The sequence below is a fragment of the Onychostruthus taczanowskii genome, unplaced genomic scaffold, assembly GCF_017590055.1.
Source record: "Onychostruthus taczanowskii isolate IOZ18803 unplaced genomic scaffold, ASM1759005v1 scaffold325, whole genome shotgun sequence".
NCBI classification, from domain to species: domain Eukaryota; kingdom Metazoa; phylum Chordata; class Aves; order Passeriformes; family Passeridae; genus Onychostruthus; species Onychostruthus taczanowskii.
The window spans coordinates 1-19,192 of record NW_024500628.1 but is presented as its reverse complement, the minus strand read 5'-3'; the positions used below and the strand labels follow the sequence as shown (position 1 = coordinate 19,192).

The following is a 19,192-nucleotide window of genomic DNA, read 5'->3' as shown; positions in this document are numbered from 1 at the left end:
CTTAAGTGTCCCCCCCCCCCATTTCCCACCATGTAAGAAGTGAAACATTGGGGATGGGAGTTCTTTTTCCAGGGTGGCAATTGGTAGTTAATGTTAATAAAGTTGATAAAGTTAATAGGATCTTAACTGGAAGTGTTAGTCTGTTGTTGAATGTACTTTGTTTGCCATTGTTAAGTGTTACGGTCTTACCCTGTGTTTGCAGCCCTGTGTTTGTATCCCTTTCTGTCGGGAACCACTTCTCCTGCTCCCAGAGGGACTTGCACCCGGACTGAATTTAATGAGGAGCTGTTGGTATGGTATGAACTCTCTCAAAAACAACAAACCAGCACATAAACTATGGTTTTAAACTGGCTGCACCACCAGGAATCACCCACCATTTACAGAGCCGGATTACGTCCTGTCACCATGACTTGAGGAGTACTGAGTCTGGATGACACCCCTAGACTACGAGCCAACATCCTCTTCCGGAGGATTCTCGTGAGGACGGAAGCCCCAGCTCTGCCGAGAGACAAAGCTGCACTCCTCCTCCTCAGCATTGTCCTGTGGGAGCGGTGGCGGTGTGCACGACCCCTCGGGGTCCCCACCCAAGAGCTCTTCTTAATTAAGGCCTTCTTAAAGGAGCTGGTCTGTTGGCCCTGTCCATTACAACCGGATCCCCCAAGTGTCCTCCCGACCCTCAAGTTCTCTCTGAATTCCAGACCCAGACCCAGAACTGCCCCAAATGTGCCCCACAATTGTCTCCGTGCAACCCGAAGTGCTCCCGTGAACCCTATGTGAGAGAAAGATGATTAAAAAGATGACAGAAGGACTAAATATAGGGTGAACTAGCATAAAGAAGGAGAAATCAATAACCAATAGAGGTTAATTAGCGAATGAAGGGAATTGCGATACTTAGAAACAATGAATATTAATTTAATTGGTTATGTATGTACAGATTTTTTATATAAATATAAAATTAGGTAATAAGAATGAAAAATATTATTACAAGTAAGAAATTAATACAATTAACACATTTAATTAATAAATATTTAAAACAAAGAATAAATTACTTTTTTTTTTAATATTTTGGGATGTCAGTCCCAGGTGGGCGATGTCAGACGTGGTGAGGCTGGGAGTGAGGAGCAGGTTGTCCAAACAGGCTCAACCCAAAAGGGGCTTGATCTTCTGTGTGCCCAGACCTCCTAAGGAGACATTCAGCATCAAGATCACCTGAGGAATGCTTCTGTCACCTCTTCAATGAAGAGAAAAGTAGAAACATATTCCCTTGATTAAAACCAAAAATCATGAGGTGCACTTTGAAATCTTCCTGCTGAAGAGAACTCCAAACTGACTCCAATCACTGCACAAGCCCTGGAGACTCGAAGACAATTGAAGGGAGACAAAGAGCTCCTGAGGGCTTTCTGTATTTTCATGGTCCCCATTGTGGATTTGGGGCTGGGTCTAGGACCCTCAGGCACTGAGAGAAGGATGAAGAAGCTGCTCAAGGATCAGCAGCAAAACTCCAAGTCCCTTGGAGCATGGCTGGGCCCCAGTGTGGGCAGGGAGTGCCAAAGGCTCCCCAGGGACTGCTGAGAGCAGATCCTTGAGGCCAGGATTGCAGGGAGCCCAAGGCTCTGGGCAGGGAACTGCAAGGCTGAGCAAGACCTGGCTTGGCTGCAGGAAGCAGAAAGGCCAAGCCCTGAGCCCAGCCTGGGCCAGCAGGGCCTGTCCCTCACGGGTGGCTCGGGGCTCTTTGTGGGGCAGGGGCAGCAAGGACAAATGGCATCAACCCCGGGAGACTCCAGATCCTCAGGGAACCAAGGGGCCAGTGCGACACTCTGGGGCCTCATGGAGCCGATGGGATCATTGTGGCACTGCTGGGGCCTCATGGAACCAAGGGGATCATTGTGGCACTGCTGGGGCCATGGGACCAAGGGGATCATTGTGGCACTGCTGGGGCCATGGGACCAAGGGGCCAGTGTGACACTGTGGGGCCTCATGGAACCACGGGGATCATTGTGGCACTGCTGGGGCCTCATGGAACCAAGGGGATCATTGTGGCACTGCTGGGGCCTCATGGAACCGAGGGGATCATTGTGGCACTGCTGGGGCCATGGAACCAAGGGGCCAGTGTGACACTGTGGGAAGTTGTGGAGCCAAGGGGATCATTGTGGCACTGCTGGGGCCATGGGACCAAGGGGCCAGTGTGATAATGTGGGAAGTTGTGGAGGCAAGGGGATCATTGTGACACTGCTGGGGCCATGGAACCAAGTGGCCAGTGTGACACTGTGGGGCCTCATGGAAACAAGAGGCCATTGTGAGCCTGCAGGGCTGTGACACCCCAGATCACTGAAATGCTGAGGGTAACCAAAGGCTCCTTTATTCGATTTTGGTGCACAGGAGAAACACCAAGATACTCTCAAGAGGTCAAAATGACACAAAATTTTACTGGCAAAGTACAAAAAACCAAGGAACTGTGCCAAAGGATTTAATGCAACATGCAATTAAACATAAAACACTTATCATAGCAGTAACCTAATTCACTCAGTCCATTTAATCTGGAAACCTTTAAACATTTAAGTTATTGAGGTACCCAAAAATGTTCCATATAAAGAGCATTAGAAGGGGAAGAAAGAGAGACAGAAAGACAGAAGCTCTATAGAAAGACATGCATATGACTAACAGCTCCTAGGGTTCCAGTGTGGGTGGGACACAAACCCCAGGAGAAGGCGGAGTCCCTACTAGGGGCTGACCTGGTGCTCCATGTTTTTAAGCCTCTGGGCCTTTGTGGACCTCTCCCCAGGTGGGACTTGGGATTGCTCGGGCAATCAGGGCTGGGTTAGTGCTGTCCCCACTGTGTGACTGACAGCCCATCCCAAGGTGTCTCGGGACACTGATCTCATCCAGACTCTGACAGTGACCACCGGTCACTGGGGTGACACCGTGTTGACACCGGGGAACCTCATGGAACCATGGGTCAGTTGTGACAATGGTGTCCAAGGACACCACAGTGACACTGGGGAACCTCATGGAACCACGGGTCAGTTGTGACAATGTGGGTCCAAGGACACCACGGTGACACTGGGGAACCTCATGGAACCATGGGTCAGTGGTGACAATGCAGATCCAAGGACACCACGGTGACACAGGGGAACCTCATGGAACCATGGGTCAGTGGTGACAATGCAGATCCAAGGACACCACGGTGACACAGGGGAACCTCATGGAAACAAGCAGCCATTGTGACACTGTGGGGACCTCATGGAATCAAAGGAGACCATTGGGAAACTGCCATGGAACCAAGGGCACCAGGTGACACTGTGGAACCCATAGTGTCACAGAGGAGCCATTGTGACACTGTGGGTCCCCATGGAACCAAGGGAACATGGAAGAGGCTGATGCCTTCAGTTTTAGCTTTCATATTTTCCAGATTCTGTACTGCATTATTATGTAACTCTAGACTTCATACAGAGTATTAGCAAGTTTTCTTCACAATGTAATCAGAGAAATCAATCCTTTTCCAGCCCCACAACCAAGGACATGGTTGCAGCTTCAGGCCCAAAAAGTGCAAACAACAGTGAATTGAGTTGAGCAAACTGGGAAAATGGGACTGTATAACCATAATTGGACAATTAACCCCAATATTTAAACCAAACCTTATAAAAGTGTGAAAACTCTTGACTTGTTATCCATCTTGAGTGTAGCCTTGGCTGGGCTCTTGCACTGCCCAAGGTGAATCCTTTGAAGGCATTTTAATAAATCCCTATTTTATTCCTTTAACTCTGCCCAGCCTCTATTCCAGGGAGCCTCTCTGGGCATCAAGCTGATCAGCGCCCAGAGAGCAAAGGATTGCTCAGGAAGTCTCCCTCACCCTCAGACAGTCCCATCTGACCAGGGCAAAAATCCAATGGGGAGGAGAACATTATCTTGGGCCCTGGAATGTGTGTTCATCCTTTTCTTTGGGCTTCCTTTTCTTGGACATTTGTAACATCTTCTTTGAGGAACTGAGTCTCACGGACTTGGCACCAAATCTCCCATGGGGCTCCTCAGAGTGCACAAAGGCCAAAGGACCTGCACCTCTACCAGAATTGTCTTCTAGAATTAATTTTTTCAGGAGTGGAATTAATGAAAAAGATTTCAATGAGCAATTACCTCAAATGATTTTTTCCCCCCATTTTCAAGATTTTCTCTCATTAGTTTTCTTTTCATAAGAGGCCAAAGAACATCATTTTCTAATTGATATTGAAGCAGCGTGTTTCCTAAGGAAGTCTTGATTGGTAGGAAAAGTCTTCCTTGAGGTCAGGTGGTTAGATATTTAAGGCAGGACGCATGAGAGAAGAAAGGGGGAGACACTATCGCTGGCGGGATGCATTTAGAAGAGAGGCAGAAATGCTGCAGGTGGGGCATGTATAAAGGAGAAAAGCAGGGACCCCATCGCCAGTGGGATGCATGAGATTGAAAGATTTGTAAAGACTTGGGAGTGGGGAGACCACGTTGTGCCAAGACTGGCACCCGCGGCAGGGTTCTGGTCAGCTCACACAAAGGGAGATGGTGTAAGGCTCCACATGGAGCCCCAGAGTGGGGGTGGGTGTCTTGGGTGGAGGGACCGCAGGGGCTGCGTGCACGTGGCTGCCCGTGGTGGCTTGGAGATGCCAAGCAGTAGAGCCCAGCAGGACTGGCCTGGTAAAAGAGTACCTGGCACTGTGGGGCTGACACCACAGCATCAGGAGGCAGCCGTGTGTGCGGGGGCTGGTCTGTGCGGACAGTGGCCGCACAGACCTGGCACAGTGCCTCCCGGTGCTTGCTACCCCAGTAGAGGCAGCGCCAGCTCTGGGCACAGTCCACGTGGCTCTGCCAGGGTCAGGGCAGACTTAGCTCTGCAGAGGTCTTGTAGACCGCGGGGGTTGCTGATCCAGCAATGGTGCAAGATGCAGTCTGCATGGGGGCCGCTGGTTTCCCTGTAAAGCCCATCAACATAAAGCCGTGAGACCGAGGCACCGTTGGGGGGTGGTGCTCCGGAGCAGAAAGAGGGGAAGAGAGGACTGCCAGCGTCAGCTTGTTATAAGTATAAAGCTGGCTTTCGTAGGCAGGGTTATGAATTGTTAATGATGTAATTTCATTCAAAATTGTTAATTAATGTAATAGATTGTTCTACCTATGTTATGTAATAAGTTACGAAGTTAAATGTAGTATGAGTGTGTGCCCACTAGAGGGGGTAGTGAGAACTGGGTGAGGGAATTTTCTAGAAAGTTAACCCCTTGAAATGATGGCATCAATATGGACTATGATTGGTAAACTAACCAACCAATGAGATCCCAGTATTCCAGAGTGATTGGTCAGGCATGCACCATCTTTTGGACCAAACGTGGAATGATATCAAAAGGAAGTTGGAGAAGATGGAGGATTGGCAGGAAAAGGGCTTGAGCGAATTATTGCGCGAAGCGTAGAAAGTGTATTTGAGGAGGAAAGAAGAGAAGATTAAATCAAAGGCAAGGATTATGATGGCAGAGGCCAGAGACAGCCAAGATAAGGAAAGGGAGGAACAAAAGGGAATGGAGAAACGGAGAAAGGAAGAGACCTGGGAACAGAATAAGGACCCCTGGGAGGGGAAGTGTTTCCACTGTGGGAAAGAGGGTCATTTCAGGAAGGATTGCTAGAAACGGAGAAGGCTGTACAGAGAAACCGCATTGGAGCAAGTGACAATTAGGGGTGTCAGGGGGTCTATCCCCTAGGGAAAATGCAGAATCATAAGATAGAGCCCTTGATAAACTTGGAAATAGGTCCCCAGGGGAAAGAATTTGAATTTTTAGTTGATACTGGGGCTGATAGATCATATGTTTCAAGAGTCTCCAAAGGATGTCAGTCAGGTAAAGAGATGTGTAAAGTAAGGGGCGCTAGTAATGAGCCACTGGAAGTGTCAGTAATAGAGCAAGTTACTGTTAAAGGAAATTCGAGAGGAGGATGTATGGATTTGTTATATATGCCCAAATTAGAATATAATTTATTAGGCCAGGACTTAAAGGTGCAACTAGGAATAGGGATAATCCCACAGGAACGACAGATGGTGGTGAAATTGATGGTGCTAAAATTGGAGGATGAAAAATAGACTGTAAAGCCTGGGCAGAAGAGGGAGGTTGTGGTCTCCTGGTCATAACCTGCATAGAAGAGAAAATGAAACTGGGAATCCCACCCATCAGGGTAAATCAGTATCCCATCTCAACAGAAGGGAAGCAGGGATTAACCGCAGCAATAAAGGAGCTCATAAAGGATTTCCCCGGGGAGCGGAGGGAACACACATCAGCACAGATGGGAGGAACATTCTCCAATGAGATGGGAATATTCTGGATCAGCAGGCTCAAGCTGCCCAGTTTCGTGTCTCTGTAGATGGACACAAGTGTCAGAAGAGACTGAGAACCAGGAGGCCCAGCAGTGTCTCTGAGTGCCCTTGGTTCCAGGAGGCCCCACAGAGTCCCAGGGTGTGGTAGTAACCTCCTTTGTTATGAAAGGGTGGTGTTATAAGCAAAAGTAGTTTGTTCTGGTTGTCCCCCATGCATACTGGTTTGCCCTGGAGATGTACCTTCCCATCCCCCTGTCCATCTGCCTCAAGCCCTACCCCTTATTCCAGATCCTTCCCTGCCACCCAGGGAAACCCTGTCCTCCTTCCTTGTCCATTACAGACCCCTTTGGCTCCCACAATGTCACAAGGACCCCTGGACACCACAAGGCCCTGAGGTATCTCAATGGATCCTTGCTTCCATCTGGCCTTGCTGTGTCACAAGGACCCCTGGATTACCTGAGACCCCACAGTGTCACAGTGTCCCCTTGTTTCCACAAGACACAGGGTTACAATGGCCCCTGAGCATCTTTAGGCACCAGAGTATGAGAGCATCCTCTCAGCATCATGAACTCCACAGTGCCACAATGTCCCCTTGGTTCCATTCAGTCCTGCAGTGTCACAATGATTCCTGGGAACCATGAGGCCCTGAGGGATCACAGTGGATGGTTCCATGAAGCCCCACAGGTTGGCAGTCTCCTCTTGGTTCCATGAGGACCCTTGGCCCAGCGAGTACATCCAGGCCATCCTGGAGCTCAGCTCATTGGTGGTCCGGCACCAGCTCTGGCCACTTCTCCACCCGTGGTGGCTCTACAGCCTCTCCTCTGATGGCCGGTGCTTTGCCCGAGCCTGTGCCACTGTCCACGCCTTCACTGCTGATGTGGTGCAGCGCCGGCACCAGGCACTCGCCTGCCTGGGCCACCAGGCCTGGCTGGACGGCCACCGGGGACGCAGCATGGACTTCATCGACCTCCTGCTGCTCACCAAGGTGGGGCTGCAGTGGTGGCCATGGGGACATGGAAGTGGTGAAGAGGGTGACTGTGGCCATGGGGAGATGATGGTGACCATAGGGTGGTGGCCATGGGGGGACGGTGGTCAAGGGGATGGTGGTGGCAATGGAAGGGTTGGCCATAGAGGCCAGGAGGATGCCGGTGGCCATGAGGGACTTGGGGATACACTGGTGGCCACAGGGGAACAGTGGTGGCCATGGGTAGCATTGACCATAGAGCTGGTGGCCAGTGGGATGGTGGTGCCCATAGGGTGGTAGCCATGGGGGAAGAGTGGTGGCCATGGATGGGATTTGGCCGGTGGCCCCAGGTGGCCCATGGCTCATCTCACCCCTGCAGGACGAGGACGGCCACACCCTGTCAGACGAGGACATCGCGGCTGAGGCTGACACCTTCATGTTTGAGGGTGAGCACGAGCTCCCAGGGGCCACTGGGGAGGAGCCACTCCAGTGTCCCCTCACTCACCCAATGTCCCCACAGGTCATGACACCACGGCCAGTGGCCTGGCATGGCTCTTCTACAACCTGGCTGGCCACCCTGAGCACCAGGAGCGATGCCGCCAGGAGGTCCAGGAGCTCCTGGCTGGCCGGGACACTGCGGACATTGAATGGTGAGATGTCCCCAGGGCCACCCCTGGACAGGTGGCTCAGGGACACGGTGCCACCCCTGCTTGTCCCCAGGGAGGACCTGTCCCAGCTGCCCTTCACCACCATGTGCATCAAGGAGAGCCTGCGGCTGCACCCTCCTGTCACTGCTGTGTCCCGGCGCTGCACCGAGGACATCCCCCTGCGTGATGGCCATGTCATCCCCAAGGGTATGGCATGGCCAAGGTGTCCCCAGTGTCACCAGCCACCCTCATCTGCTGTCCCTAAAGTGGCCATTCCCATCCCACCAGGGGTCATCTGCCCGATGAGCATCTATGGACCCACCACAACCCAGACCTCTGGCCTGAGCCTGAGGTAGGGTCACCCTATGAGGTGTCCCTGTCACCATGGTGGTGACAGCTGTGTCCCCTCAATGTGACTGTGTTGGTGTCACCCCAGGTGTTCAATCCTCTGAGGTTCAGCCCAGAGAACAGCAAGGGATGGTTCCCAGTGTCCTATATCCCCTTCTCTGTTGGCCCCAGGTATGTGGTGGAGTAGGGACAGGAGTGTCCCCAAGTGCCACCCCCGTCCCTGGCTGGGTTCACAGTGGGGTGACACTGACAGTGGGGATGTGGTGGCAGGAACTGCATCGGGCAGAGCTTTGCCATGGCTGAGATGAAGGTGGTAGTGGCACTGACACTGTCCCAGTTTGTTCTGCGGAGGGACACGGCTAGGCCACCCCCGCGCCGCAAGCCCGAGCTGATCCTGCGTGCCGAGGACGGGCTCTGGCTGCTGCTGGAACCACTGGTGGGAGTGGCCTGAGAGACACGGGTCACCAGGACATGGGGACATCCCCCAAGGGAGGTGTCACAGCCAGGGGAGGAGCAGGGAATAAACGGGAGCATGAACGGGACAGTATTGTGGTGGTGGTGGGGATGTGTTGTCCTTGGTCATGGGACACCTCATGGTATGGACATGTCAACCCATGGGCTTGTCCCCTAGTCCTCATCCCTGGCCATATAGCCCCATGTCACCATCTGTACCCATGACAACCCCTCCATGCCCAATATTGCCATCCACAGACATGTCCGCACCCACGTCCTTGTCCATGTCCCCATCCCCACCCATGTCCCCCAATGTCACCATCCGTGTCTTAGTTAAATGTCTTTATTTTTACCCCAATGTTGGGTGAAGGGGTGAAGAAAAATGAAGGAAAATCAAGGTCAAAATAAAAGGATTTACGTGTCCATGCTGTCTGAGTATCCCTGTGCCTGGGTGGGTAGAACCTTTTCTAGAGGAATTTCCACTCCACTGTCTCCAAAATCTTGTGGTTTTGCTCCAGTCCATCACTATTTGGCTGTGAAAAATGCATATGTGCCAGAGAGAATTAAATCATGGAATGATTTCGTTTGGAAAAGACCTCCAAGACCATCCAGTATTCCTTGATGCCACCCGAAGAAATGATTGGATGCAAAAGGTGAGATATTTTTGGGGTTAAAAGTAAAAAACTGTGCTGTCCCCTATGTTGCCTCTGCTGAGGCAGGGTGACCTGGTTCAAGAACGGCACGGCAGCCACCTCAGGCTGCTCGGGCCAATTACTCACAGACACCAATATGGAGGATGGTAAATGACGTTTACTCCCTGGTTACACAACCTTATATAACCTTCATCTGCTTACGCAACGAACCAGGAGAAAGGGGAGGTCCCTATCTTTCCGTCCAGTGCGAGATCTTCCATTCCTGTCCCTATCTTCCCACGCTTCTCTATCCTCCCACACCCCTATGAAATTCTGATGTCGCTTTGCATCCCAATGGATTTTTCTCTGGCTGTATCCAAGTGCCCAAGGGGAGCCAGGAAGATGTGGAGATCACCAGCCACGTGTCTTTCTAGCATGGATCACCAGGACCATGGATCACCAAGTCTCTGCCCAACGAGGGTCAGTGTGGACCATCCAGTGGGGGTCCTGCAGTGGGGGATGGAGTTGGAGCAGCGCTCAAAGCTCTTCCCGCACTTGTAGGGCTTCCCTTACTGCTGTCTCCCTTGGTGTTGGGTCATGGCAGAGTTCTGGGAGAAGCTCTTCCCACACTTGGGACTCTGTTAGGGCCTCTCCCCAGTGTGGATCCGCTGGTGGGTAACGAGGGTGTTCTTCTTAAAGCCCTTCCCGCAGTCGGGGCAGCGGAAGGGCCTCTATTCTGTGTGAATCTGCTGATGCTTGAGGAGACGGTATCTGCTCTGAAACCTCTCCCCACACTCAGGACACTCATAGTGCCTCTCACCAGTGTGGATCCTCTGGTGGGCAAGCAGGCCGGACCTCTGGCTGAAGCTTTTCCCACATTCTGAGCACTTGTAGGGCCTCTCCCCGGTGTGGATCCTCTGGTGGCATATCAGGTGGGAGCTGATCTTGAAGCTTTTCCCACATTCTGAGCACTTGTAGGGCCTCTCCCCGGTGTGGATCCTCTGGTGGCATATCAGGTGGGAGCTGATCTTGAAGCTTTTCCCACATTCTGAGCACTTGTAGGGCCTCTCCCCGGTGTGGATCCTCTGGTGGCATATCAGGTGGGAGCTGATCTTGAAGCTTTTCCCACATTCTGAGCACTTGTAGGGCCTCTCCCCGGTGTGGATCCTCTGGTGGCATATCAGGTGGGAGCTGATCTTGAAGCTTTTCCCACATTCCCCACACTCGTGGGGCTGGTCCCCGGTGTGGATCCTCTGGTGGTTCATCAGGTGCTGGCTGATCCTGAAGCTCTTCCCACATTTCCCACACTTATAGGGCCTTTCCCCAGTGTGGATCCTCTGGTGGATGATCAGGTGGGAGCTGGCTCCCAGGGCTCATCCTCCCCTGATCCTGTGACAAATGTTTTTGTGATTGACGTCAATTGGCAATCGAATCAGCAAATGTTTCTATCTGCTGTGTTGAAAATTGACACTAAGAAAGGTTTTGGAACTTTCTGACCAAATAGCCAAATAAAGCATTGAAATAAAAGAAGTATAGTAGAGTAAAAGAAATGAGGTACCAAGACGACTGATGCTTAGAATAAAATAGAGGAAGTTATGGTAAAGCTAAGAGATATTGCAACAAAGCAACTAAATGCTTATGTATAAAAAAATCTTGATGCGCTTGACAAAATTATGTAGCAGACACCAGTGTAAGGCCTCCATCCAGATGACGACAAGAAGGACAGGAAGCCAACGACCACCAGGAAAGATTATGAAACTGCAGATCCCAGCTTATTGATATTTGCTGATTTGGACTAACCAAGCACATTGGAAAATACTTTGTAGGCTTAAAACCAGTATATATACACTTTACTGAACTTGTAAGTGGTGTGTGCCGTGAGTAGAGCAGTGACTCCCCGGCCACCGAGCGCTGCTGGCTTGCTTTCTTTGAAATAAAAGAAATAGAAATAAAATCCAGATTGACTATTGAAATTTTATATCAATTTGGTGATGCTGACCTGATGCCCTGGGATCTCTCAGACTGAGGCTACTGCAGGGGGCACCCCACTTTTGTGGCCCGTAGAAGCCAATAGCCCGGGAGCTAACAGCACCACAAACCTGGTAAAGAAAGCAAGCAAGGAATCGAGCTCCCTGAGAACTGCAGTTTAAATCACCTGCAATTCCAGGGCACGAAGATGCAGACAAGAGCAGCGGGCTGTGAGTATCGTTCGGCTGGGTGGACACGACAGTGTCTGATGAAAGCGAGTGAGTGAGACGCAATATTATCGCGGAGCCATCGAGGAGTCCTTCTGTCTGCGCTCCCACCGCCCCGCGAGGGGCTCGGCCAGTGAAGGGACAAAGCGAGTGCTGTGAGACACTGGTCACCGTGGGTCAGGGGAAGAGGAAGACCTCTGGCTCAAGGAGCCCCCAGAGAGGCTCAAGGAGCCCCCAGAGAGGCTCAAAGGGTCCCAAGAGAGGCTCAAGGTTATGGGGCCCCCAGAGAGGTTCTAAAAACGAGAAAGGGAGTGAATAAGCAGAGATAGCCCCGGAACAGCCCCTGGGGTTAACAACTGCACATTGGGATGCAATGCCCTCCAGGAAGGGAAGAAGAAAATAAGAGATGGTCCATTATTGTATGGTAGAGTGGACTAAGGAAGGAATTAGGCCTGATCATTTATATTGGCCCGTGTTTGGGTCCTTTGAGGACTGGATGTGTCAAGCTTTAAATATTTATGTAAATAGTAAGGAACCCTTTGATCAGGAGGAAAGTGATTATGTGGCACTTTGGAGGGGGGGGTCTCTGTAGTGATAACATTATACCCCCTGAAAACTAAAAAAAGGAGAAAGGCAGAGGAAAAACAAAAACCTTGGGAACCATTAGACAATTTGCCCCCTCCCTATCAAGGGCAGGAAACTCTCTCCTCCCTTGAGATGCCCCAGAGCTCGACAACTCCACCCCCATCATCACCATCTAGTAGGACTCAGAGCAAGAGGAGTGAACAACGCGAGGAAAATAATTCTAGTGGGGGGGAGAAAGGTCAAAAGACGAGACTATTCTTCAGAGCAAGAGGAGTGAACAACGCGAGGAAAATAATTCTAGTGGGGAGGAGAAAGGTCAAAAGAAGAGACTATTCCCCTTGAGAGAAGTACTTATGGGAAGAAATGATAGGGGAATAGCGTTTGTAACAGTCCCACTTCGTAGTGGGGATGTAAGAGAATTTAAAAAGGAAATGGGGCGGCTGCTTGAAAACCCTTTAGGGGTTTCCCAGAGGTTAGACCAATTTTTAGGCCCAAACACCTGGGAGGCGCTTCAAGCTATATTAGGAATAGTATTTACTACTGAGGGGAGGGAAATGATTAGGCAAGCAGGAATGAGAGACTGGGAAAGGAGACACCAGCAGGGTCCACATGGGGATCAAAAATGGCCCAATCAGAACGAGCAGGACAGACAAAATGTGAGGGACCTGGGAGATATCATTGTACAAGGGATACAGAATGCCATACCTCGAGGGCAAAATATTAACAAAGCCTTCAGTGTGCGCCAAGAAGAAGATGAAATACCTACAGATTGGCTTTAGAGGCTCAGAAAGAGCCTGCAAACGTATTTCGGAGTGGACCCAGGTTCCCCAGTAGGAGCAGTATTGCTTAAAACTCCATTTGTAGCAAAATTATGGGGAGACATACAAAAAAAAAAAAAAGGCTAGAGAAATGAGAGCATTGGCAGGACTGGGGTCTGCAAGAGCTATTGTGGGAAGCCCAAAAGGCATACGTGAGGAGAGGTGAAGAAACACAAAAGGCAAAAGCCAAGATATTTGTAGCAGCTGTGAGGGAAACTCAGAAGGGGGAAAAGAAAGTGTTTAGAAGAGAAGGACAAAGACCTAGGGGAGATTTTAAATAACTTCCCCAAATGAGAAACCCCGGAGATGGTCCTGCAGATTATCATTGCTACTACTGAGGAAGGAGAAGACAAAGCGAAACTGTAATCAATGACAAAAAGATGGGGAAAAAAAAGAAAAAAAATGTCTGAAGAGGACAAATAGGGGTGTCAGGGGCTGTAGAAGAATTTATCTTTTTAGTGGACACTGGAGCAGAAAGATCAACTATACAGTACCTCCCCAAAGGGGCTAAAATTACTTCAGAAATTGCTCTAGTTGTGGGAGCAAAAGGGGAACCATTTAAAGTACCCATACTTGAAAATGTTGAAATTGAATCAGAAAATAAGATTTGTTTGAATGATTTGTTACTGGTACCAGAAGCAGACAATAATTTGCTAAGAAAATTTGGCTGATGCAGAAGCACAAAGGGCAGCAGTATGCTTAGCCGTGCTTTTAAATAATTTGAATAAATGTGAGGATGATACAAAGTATCCAAAATGCTATATCTCAAAGGAAATACAAGAGATGGAGAGACTGGGGGCTAAGCTAGAAGGGCATAAGTGGCTTTTACCAGATGGCAGAGAAATGCTATCTAAAAGTAATGTTAAAAGAGTAATTCCCCAGTTACATTAATGAGCTCATGGGGAACACGAGCACTAAGCAACCACCTTTTAAAGATTTTTGGGTGTAAAGAATACTTGATATAGCAAAACAGAAGACAAAAGGATGCCTTATTTGCCAGAAAATTAACAAGAAGACATCTAGACAGACCCCACAGGGAGGGAGAAAAACTGCCTATAGGTCTTTTGAAAAGATACAAGTGGATTTTACCAAACTACTGAGAGTGGGAAGATAGAAGTATTTGTTAGTAATAGCAGACCAATTAACTCATTGGGTAGACACCTACCCTGTGGCACGAACAACAGCACATTTTGTTACAAAGATTATTTTAGAAGAAATAATTGCATGATTTGGGATTATTAGTGATTGATTTAGATCAGGGTTCCCACTTTACCTCAAAAGTGTTAAAAGAAGTCATGAAAGCTCTAGGGATCTCTTGGGAATATTATACCCCTTCACACCCTCAGAGTTCAGAGAGAGTCAAAAGAATGAACCAGACCCTAAAGCATCAGCCAGCAAAACTAATGATTGAAACAAAACTATCTTGGATTAAGTGCTTCCCATTGCCATTGTTAAATATTGGAACAATGCCAAACTCAGAGCATGGGATCTCCCCATGCAAGATGTTATATGGGATGCCATATTCTCAAGAGATGCCGGGAGATAGAATAACCTGTATTGAAAAGAACTGAAATTGCTATCCCTTTGTAAGCACTGAATGCAGCTATTGTAAGGAGAGGTGGTGTTACCATTGTCACAGGGGTGATCCTCCAAGTGGGTTGTGTCCAGAGTGTGAACACATTGAACAGATTTTAACTGAATATATTTTAAAAAAGAGAACAGAGGAAGGAACATTAGAACTAGATTCTTAACAGTGGTGGATGCTGTGGAAATACGGATTGAGAGGGGGACTATCAAGTGAGGCAAATATTAAAAAGATTGAGCGCTGCAAACGTAATCGAGTCCCTCACAGACCCGAGCCAGCCAAAGCAAAGAACTGGGAAGTATTCAAGGAACGGCACGAAACGCGGGAGAACTCACACGGAACCCCTGAAGTACAAATAGGGGTGTCAGGGGCTGTAGAAGAATTTATCTTTTTAGTGGACACTGGAGCAGAAAGATCAACTATACAGTACCTCCCCAAAGGGGCTAAAATTACTTCAGAAATTGCTCTAGTTGTGGGAGCAAAAGGGGAACCATTTAAAGTACCCATACTTGAAAATGTTGAAATTGAATCAGAAAATAAGGTTTGTTTGAATGATTTGTCATTGGTACCAGAAGCAGACAATAATTTGCTAGGAAAAAATTTAATTACAGCTTCAGGAATAAATTTAGAAGTGAAACAAGGAGAACTACAGGTACAGTTTTACACCTTAATGTCAGAAGATGAAGACAAAACTAATCCAAAAGTGTGGCACCATAAAGGGGAAATAGGAAAGCTGAAGATTGGACCCATTAAGATAGAAATAAGTAATCCAGTCGTTCCCATAAGAGTATCAGAAGCTTTGAGGGGTCCATCAGTGATAGCTGCTGTCCAGGCAAGAGGACACCAGAGGGGAAAAATGTGAGGGACCTTGGAGATATCATTGTACAAGGGATACAGAATGCCGTACCTCGAGGGCAAAATATTAACAAGGCCTTCAGTGTGTGCCAAGAAAAAGATGAAATACCTACAGATTGGCTTGAGAGGTTCAGAAAGAGCCTGCAAATGTATTTGGGAGTGGACCAAGATTCCCCAGTAGGAGCAGCATTGCTTAAAACTCCATTTGTGGCAAAATGATGGGGAGACATACCAAAAAAAAGGCTAGAGAAATGAGAGGATTGGCAGGACTGGGGTCTCCAAGAGCTGTTGTGGGAAGCCCAAAAGGTATACGTGAGGAGAGGTGAAGAAACACAAAAGGCAAAAGCCAAGATATTTGTAGCAGCTGTGAGGGAAACTCAGAAGGGGGAAAAGAAAGTGTTTAGAAGAGAAGGACAAACAAAGACCTAGGGGAGATTATAAGAAACTTCCCCAAATGAGAAACCCCGGAGATGGTCCTGCAGATTATCATTGCTACTACTGAGGAAGGAGAAGACAAAGCGAAACTGTAATCAATGACAAAAAGATGGGGAAAAAAAAGAAAAAAAAATGTCTGAAGAGGACAAATAGGGGTGTCAGGGGTTGTACATCTTGGGCACCAGATCATCAAAAGAGCTCTTGATAGAACTAAAAATAGGTCCCCAAGGGGAAGAAGTTACCTTTTTAGTGGACACTGGAGCAGAAAGATCAACTATTCAGCACCTCCTCAAAGGGGGTAAAATTACTTCAGAAATTGCTCTAGTTATGGGAGCAAAAGGGGAACCATTTAAAGTACCTGTACTTGAAAATGTTGAAATTGAATCAGAAAATAAGATTTGTTTGAATGATTTGTTATTGGTACCAGAAGCAGACAATAATTTGCCAGGAAGAAATTTAATTATAGCTTTAGGAATAAATTTAGAAGCGAAACAAGGAGAAGTACAGGTACACTTTTATACCTTAATGTCAGAAGATGAAGACAAAATTAATCCAAAAGTCTGGCACCATAAAGGGGAAATAGGAAAGCTGAAGATTGGACCCATTAAGATAGAAATAAGTAATCCAGTCGTTCCCATAAGAGTATCAGAAGCTTTGAGGGGTCCATCAGTGATAGCTGCTGTCCAGGTAAGAGGACACCAGAGGGGAATGGATTATCGGACTCACGGCAATAATTTGGCTGATGCAGAAGCACAAAGGGCAGCAGTATGCTTAGCCGTGCTTTTAAATAATTTGAATAAATGTGAGGATGATACAAAGTATCCAAAATGCTATATCTCAAAGGAAATACAAGAGATGGAGAGACTGGGGGCTAAGCTAGAAGGGCATAAGTGGCTTTTACCAGATGGCAGAGAAATGCTATCTAAAAGTAATGTTAAAAGAGTAATTCCCCAGTTACATTAATGAGCTCACTGTTTGCTGGAAAAGTGCAACACATGCTAATCCTTCTGAGGAGGTAAAAGATCTTAAGGGATATTGGGAAAATCAGGGGCAGAAGGCTGAAAACTGGAAAGCTTCACATGGATTATTTTGGATATGTGGTAAAAGGGCATATGATGAATTATCAAAGAGATAGAAAGGTTCCTGTACAATTGGAATTATACAACCTGCATTCTTTTGCTACCAAAGAGCAAAGTGAATATTTAGGACCACCTCTTTAGGAAACTCTGCGCAGAAGAAAACAAACGGAAATAGGAGGAAAACAGAGCTGGAAAAATGAAGAATGGACTCTCCAATGGATCACAGATTACTGTGATCCTGCCTCCTGGGCTTAGGATGCCAGCTGGGGTTATAGAACCCCTATTTATAGGATTAACCAAATTATTAGATTACAGGCCACTGTAGAAATTACTTTTAATCAAACATCAGAGGCATTGAAGCTTGTAACTAGACAACTAAGCCAGACCAGAGCAGCAGCATATCAGAACAGGCGAGCCCTAGACTATTTATGAGCTGAAGAAGGGGGGTTTTGTGGAAAATTTGTACATCTGAGTGCTGTTTAGAGATTGATGACAATGGAGAAGGTATTACAAATTTGGCAGACAAAATTAAACAAGCTGCACATGTTCCAGTGCAAAAATGGAATTCCATATTAACTGATAATTGGAGGAATAATTGTTTTGAAGGAGCCTGGTGAAAAAAGCTGGGGTTCATGTTGCTTTCTTCTGCATTAGGCTGATTGTTTATACCATGAATGATTCCATGCTTTGTTAGGCTGATGCATTCAGTGATGCAGGGAATGCAGATTTCAGCAATGCCCATAAACCCTAAAATAACAACCACGGGAGAAAAAACTCACTCCCTTATGATAGTCAAGGCCAAAACAGAACCAAATCAAAAACCTGCAATCCAAAAAGTATTAGCCCAATTTGAAGGAAAGACACGAATCAATAACACAAAGGAGAGGGATTGTGAAAAATGTTTTTGTGATTCGTGTCAATTGGCAATGGAATCAGCAAATGCTTCTATCTGCTGTGTCAAAAACAGACACAAAGAAAGGTTCTGAAACTTTCTGACCAAATGGCCAAATGAAGCATCAAAATCAAAGAAATATAGTAGAGTAAAAGAGATGAGGTAGGAAGAGGACTGATGCTTAGGATAAAATAGAGGAAGTTGTGGTAAAGCTAAGAGATATTGCAACAAAGTAACTAAATGCTTAGGTATAATAAAAAGCTTGATGCATTTTGTTATGCGTATTTTGGTAATTTGTGCTGATTGAGACTATATATGTATGTGTATGTTGATAATTCGTACATTATGAGTATTCTGTGAGATGTGGTATGAGTGTTATATAGGATATAGTATGATTTCTAATAAAACAAGTCATGAAGGGCACACTAGCCAGAGACAAGGGATTGCTACAGGGAGTGAGGAAACCACAGCTGGCAGCAGAGGAAAGGAATCCGAATTAACAAATGAAAAAGACTGGCCAAGACAGGAGATGGGTGTTCTCCCTAGAATGAACCAGGAACCACCCAGCGAGGATGGCCCATGAAGATGTCTGACCTAGATAATCTGAGCCATCAGAAACTTACATCTGAAATGCATATTCCAGGAACTCGGCTGCGAAAATACATGAATTCCTGGAGGAGCTTTGTTAGACTTTTGCACAGAGAAAAGAAATGACATGAATATGGGAAAACCTGAAAAAAGAGGAGAGTCCTGAATGGAAGACAAGAGACTCTGCCTCGGGCTAGAAAAACTGTATTTAAGCCGGCTCTGCCAGGCTCTCTTTGTGAACATTGGGGATTCTCGGCTAGCGAGCTCGGACTCTCTGTTCACCCAGCTCAGATCCGGGGTCGGTGCTGTTCCTTGACTGTTGGATGTCAGGACTGTATATCTGTCACGAATTAATTCTATTTTTATTTTTGTTCAATTGGCTGGATCAATTTTTTACCTGGAGCAACTTAACAAAATCATGTAGCAGACACCAGTGTAAGTCACCTCCATCCAGATGACCAGAAGAAGGACAGGAAGCCAACGACCACCTGAAAAAATTATGGAATTGCAGATCCCAGCTTATTGATATTTGCTAGTTTGGACTAACCAAGCACATTGGAAAATGCTTTGTAGGCTTAAAAGCAGTATATATACTTTACCGAACTCATAAGTGGTGTGTGCCCTGAGTGGAGCGGTGACTCCCCGGCCACTCTGTTGAGTCTTCCACGGAATGGGAAACCGATCCCTGCCTGAAGTGCTACCAAAATGTAAAGTATGGCCAGAGCATGGCCCGAGCGTTTGCAGCACACACTCATATTAATGCAGGATGTTATGGGCCAGGACAGCTTGAAACCTGTACA

At 47.5% G+C, this 19,192-nt stretch overlaps 2 protein-coding genes across 2 annotated transcripts; one reads left to right on the top strand and one right to left on the bottom strand.

Annotated features, from left to right (window-relative positions):
- Positions 1-6,986: 6,986 nt before the first annotated feature.
- Positions 6,987-8,780, top strand: LOC121339056 (cytochrome P450 4F4-like). The gene is given in 8 exon segments (XM_041410527.1): positions 6,987-7,301; positions 7,660-7,726; positions 7,801-7,930; positions 8,001-8,134; positions 8,216-8,239; positions 8,242-8,279; positions 8,364-8,446; positions 8,546-8,780. Coding segments are annotated over 8 exon segments (972 nt in total). The 3' UTR covers positions 8,727-8,780.
- A 331-nt stretch (positions 8,781-9,111) lies between these two features.
- LOC121339057 (zinc finger protein 3-like) lies at positions 9,112-10,719 on the bottom strand (the record flags this gene model as incomplete). The annotated part of the gene is given in 1 exon segment (XM_041410528.1): positions 9,112-10,719. A coding segment is annotated over 1 exon segment (718 nt), but the record flags the coding sequence as incomplete, so codon positions are not given.
- Between the last annotated feature and the right edge of the window lie 8,473 nt (positions 10,720-19,192).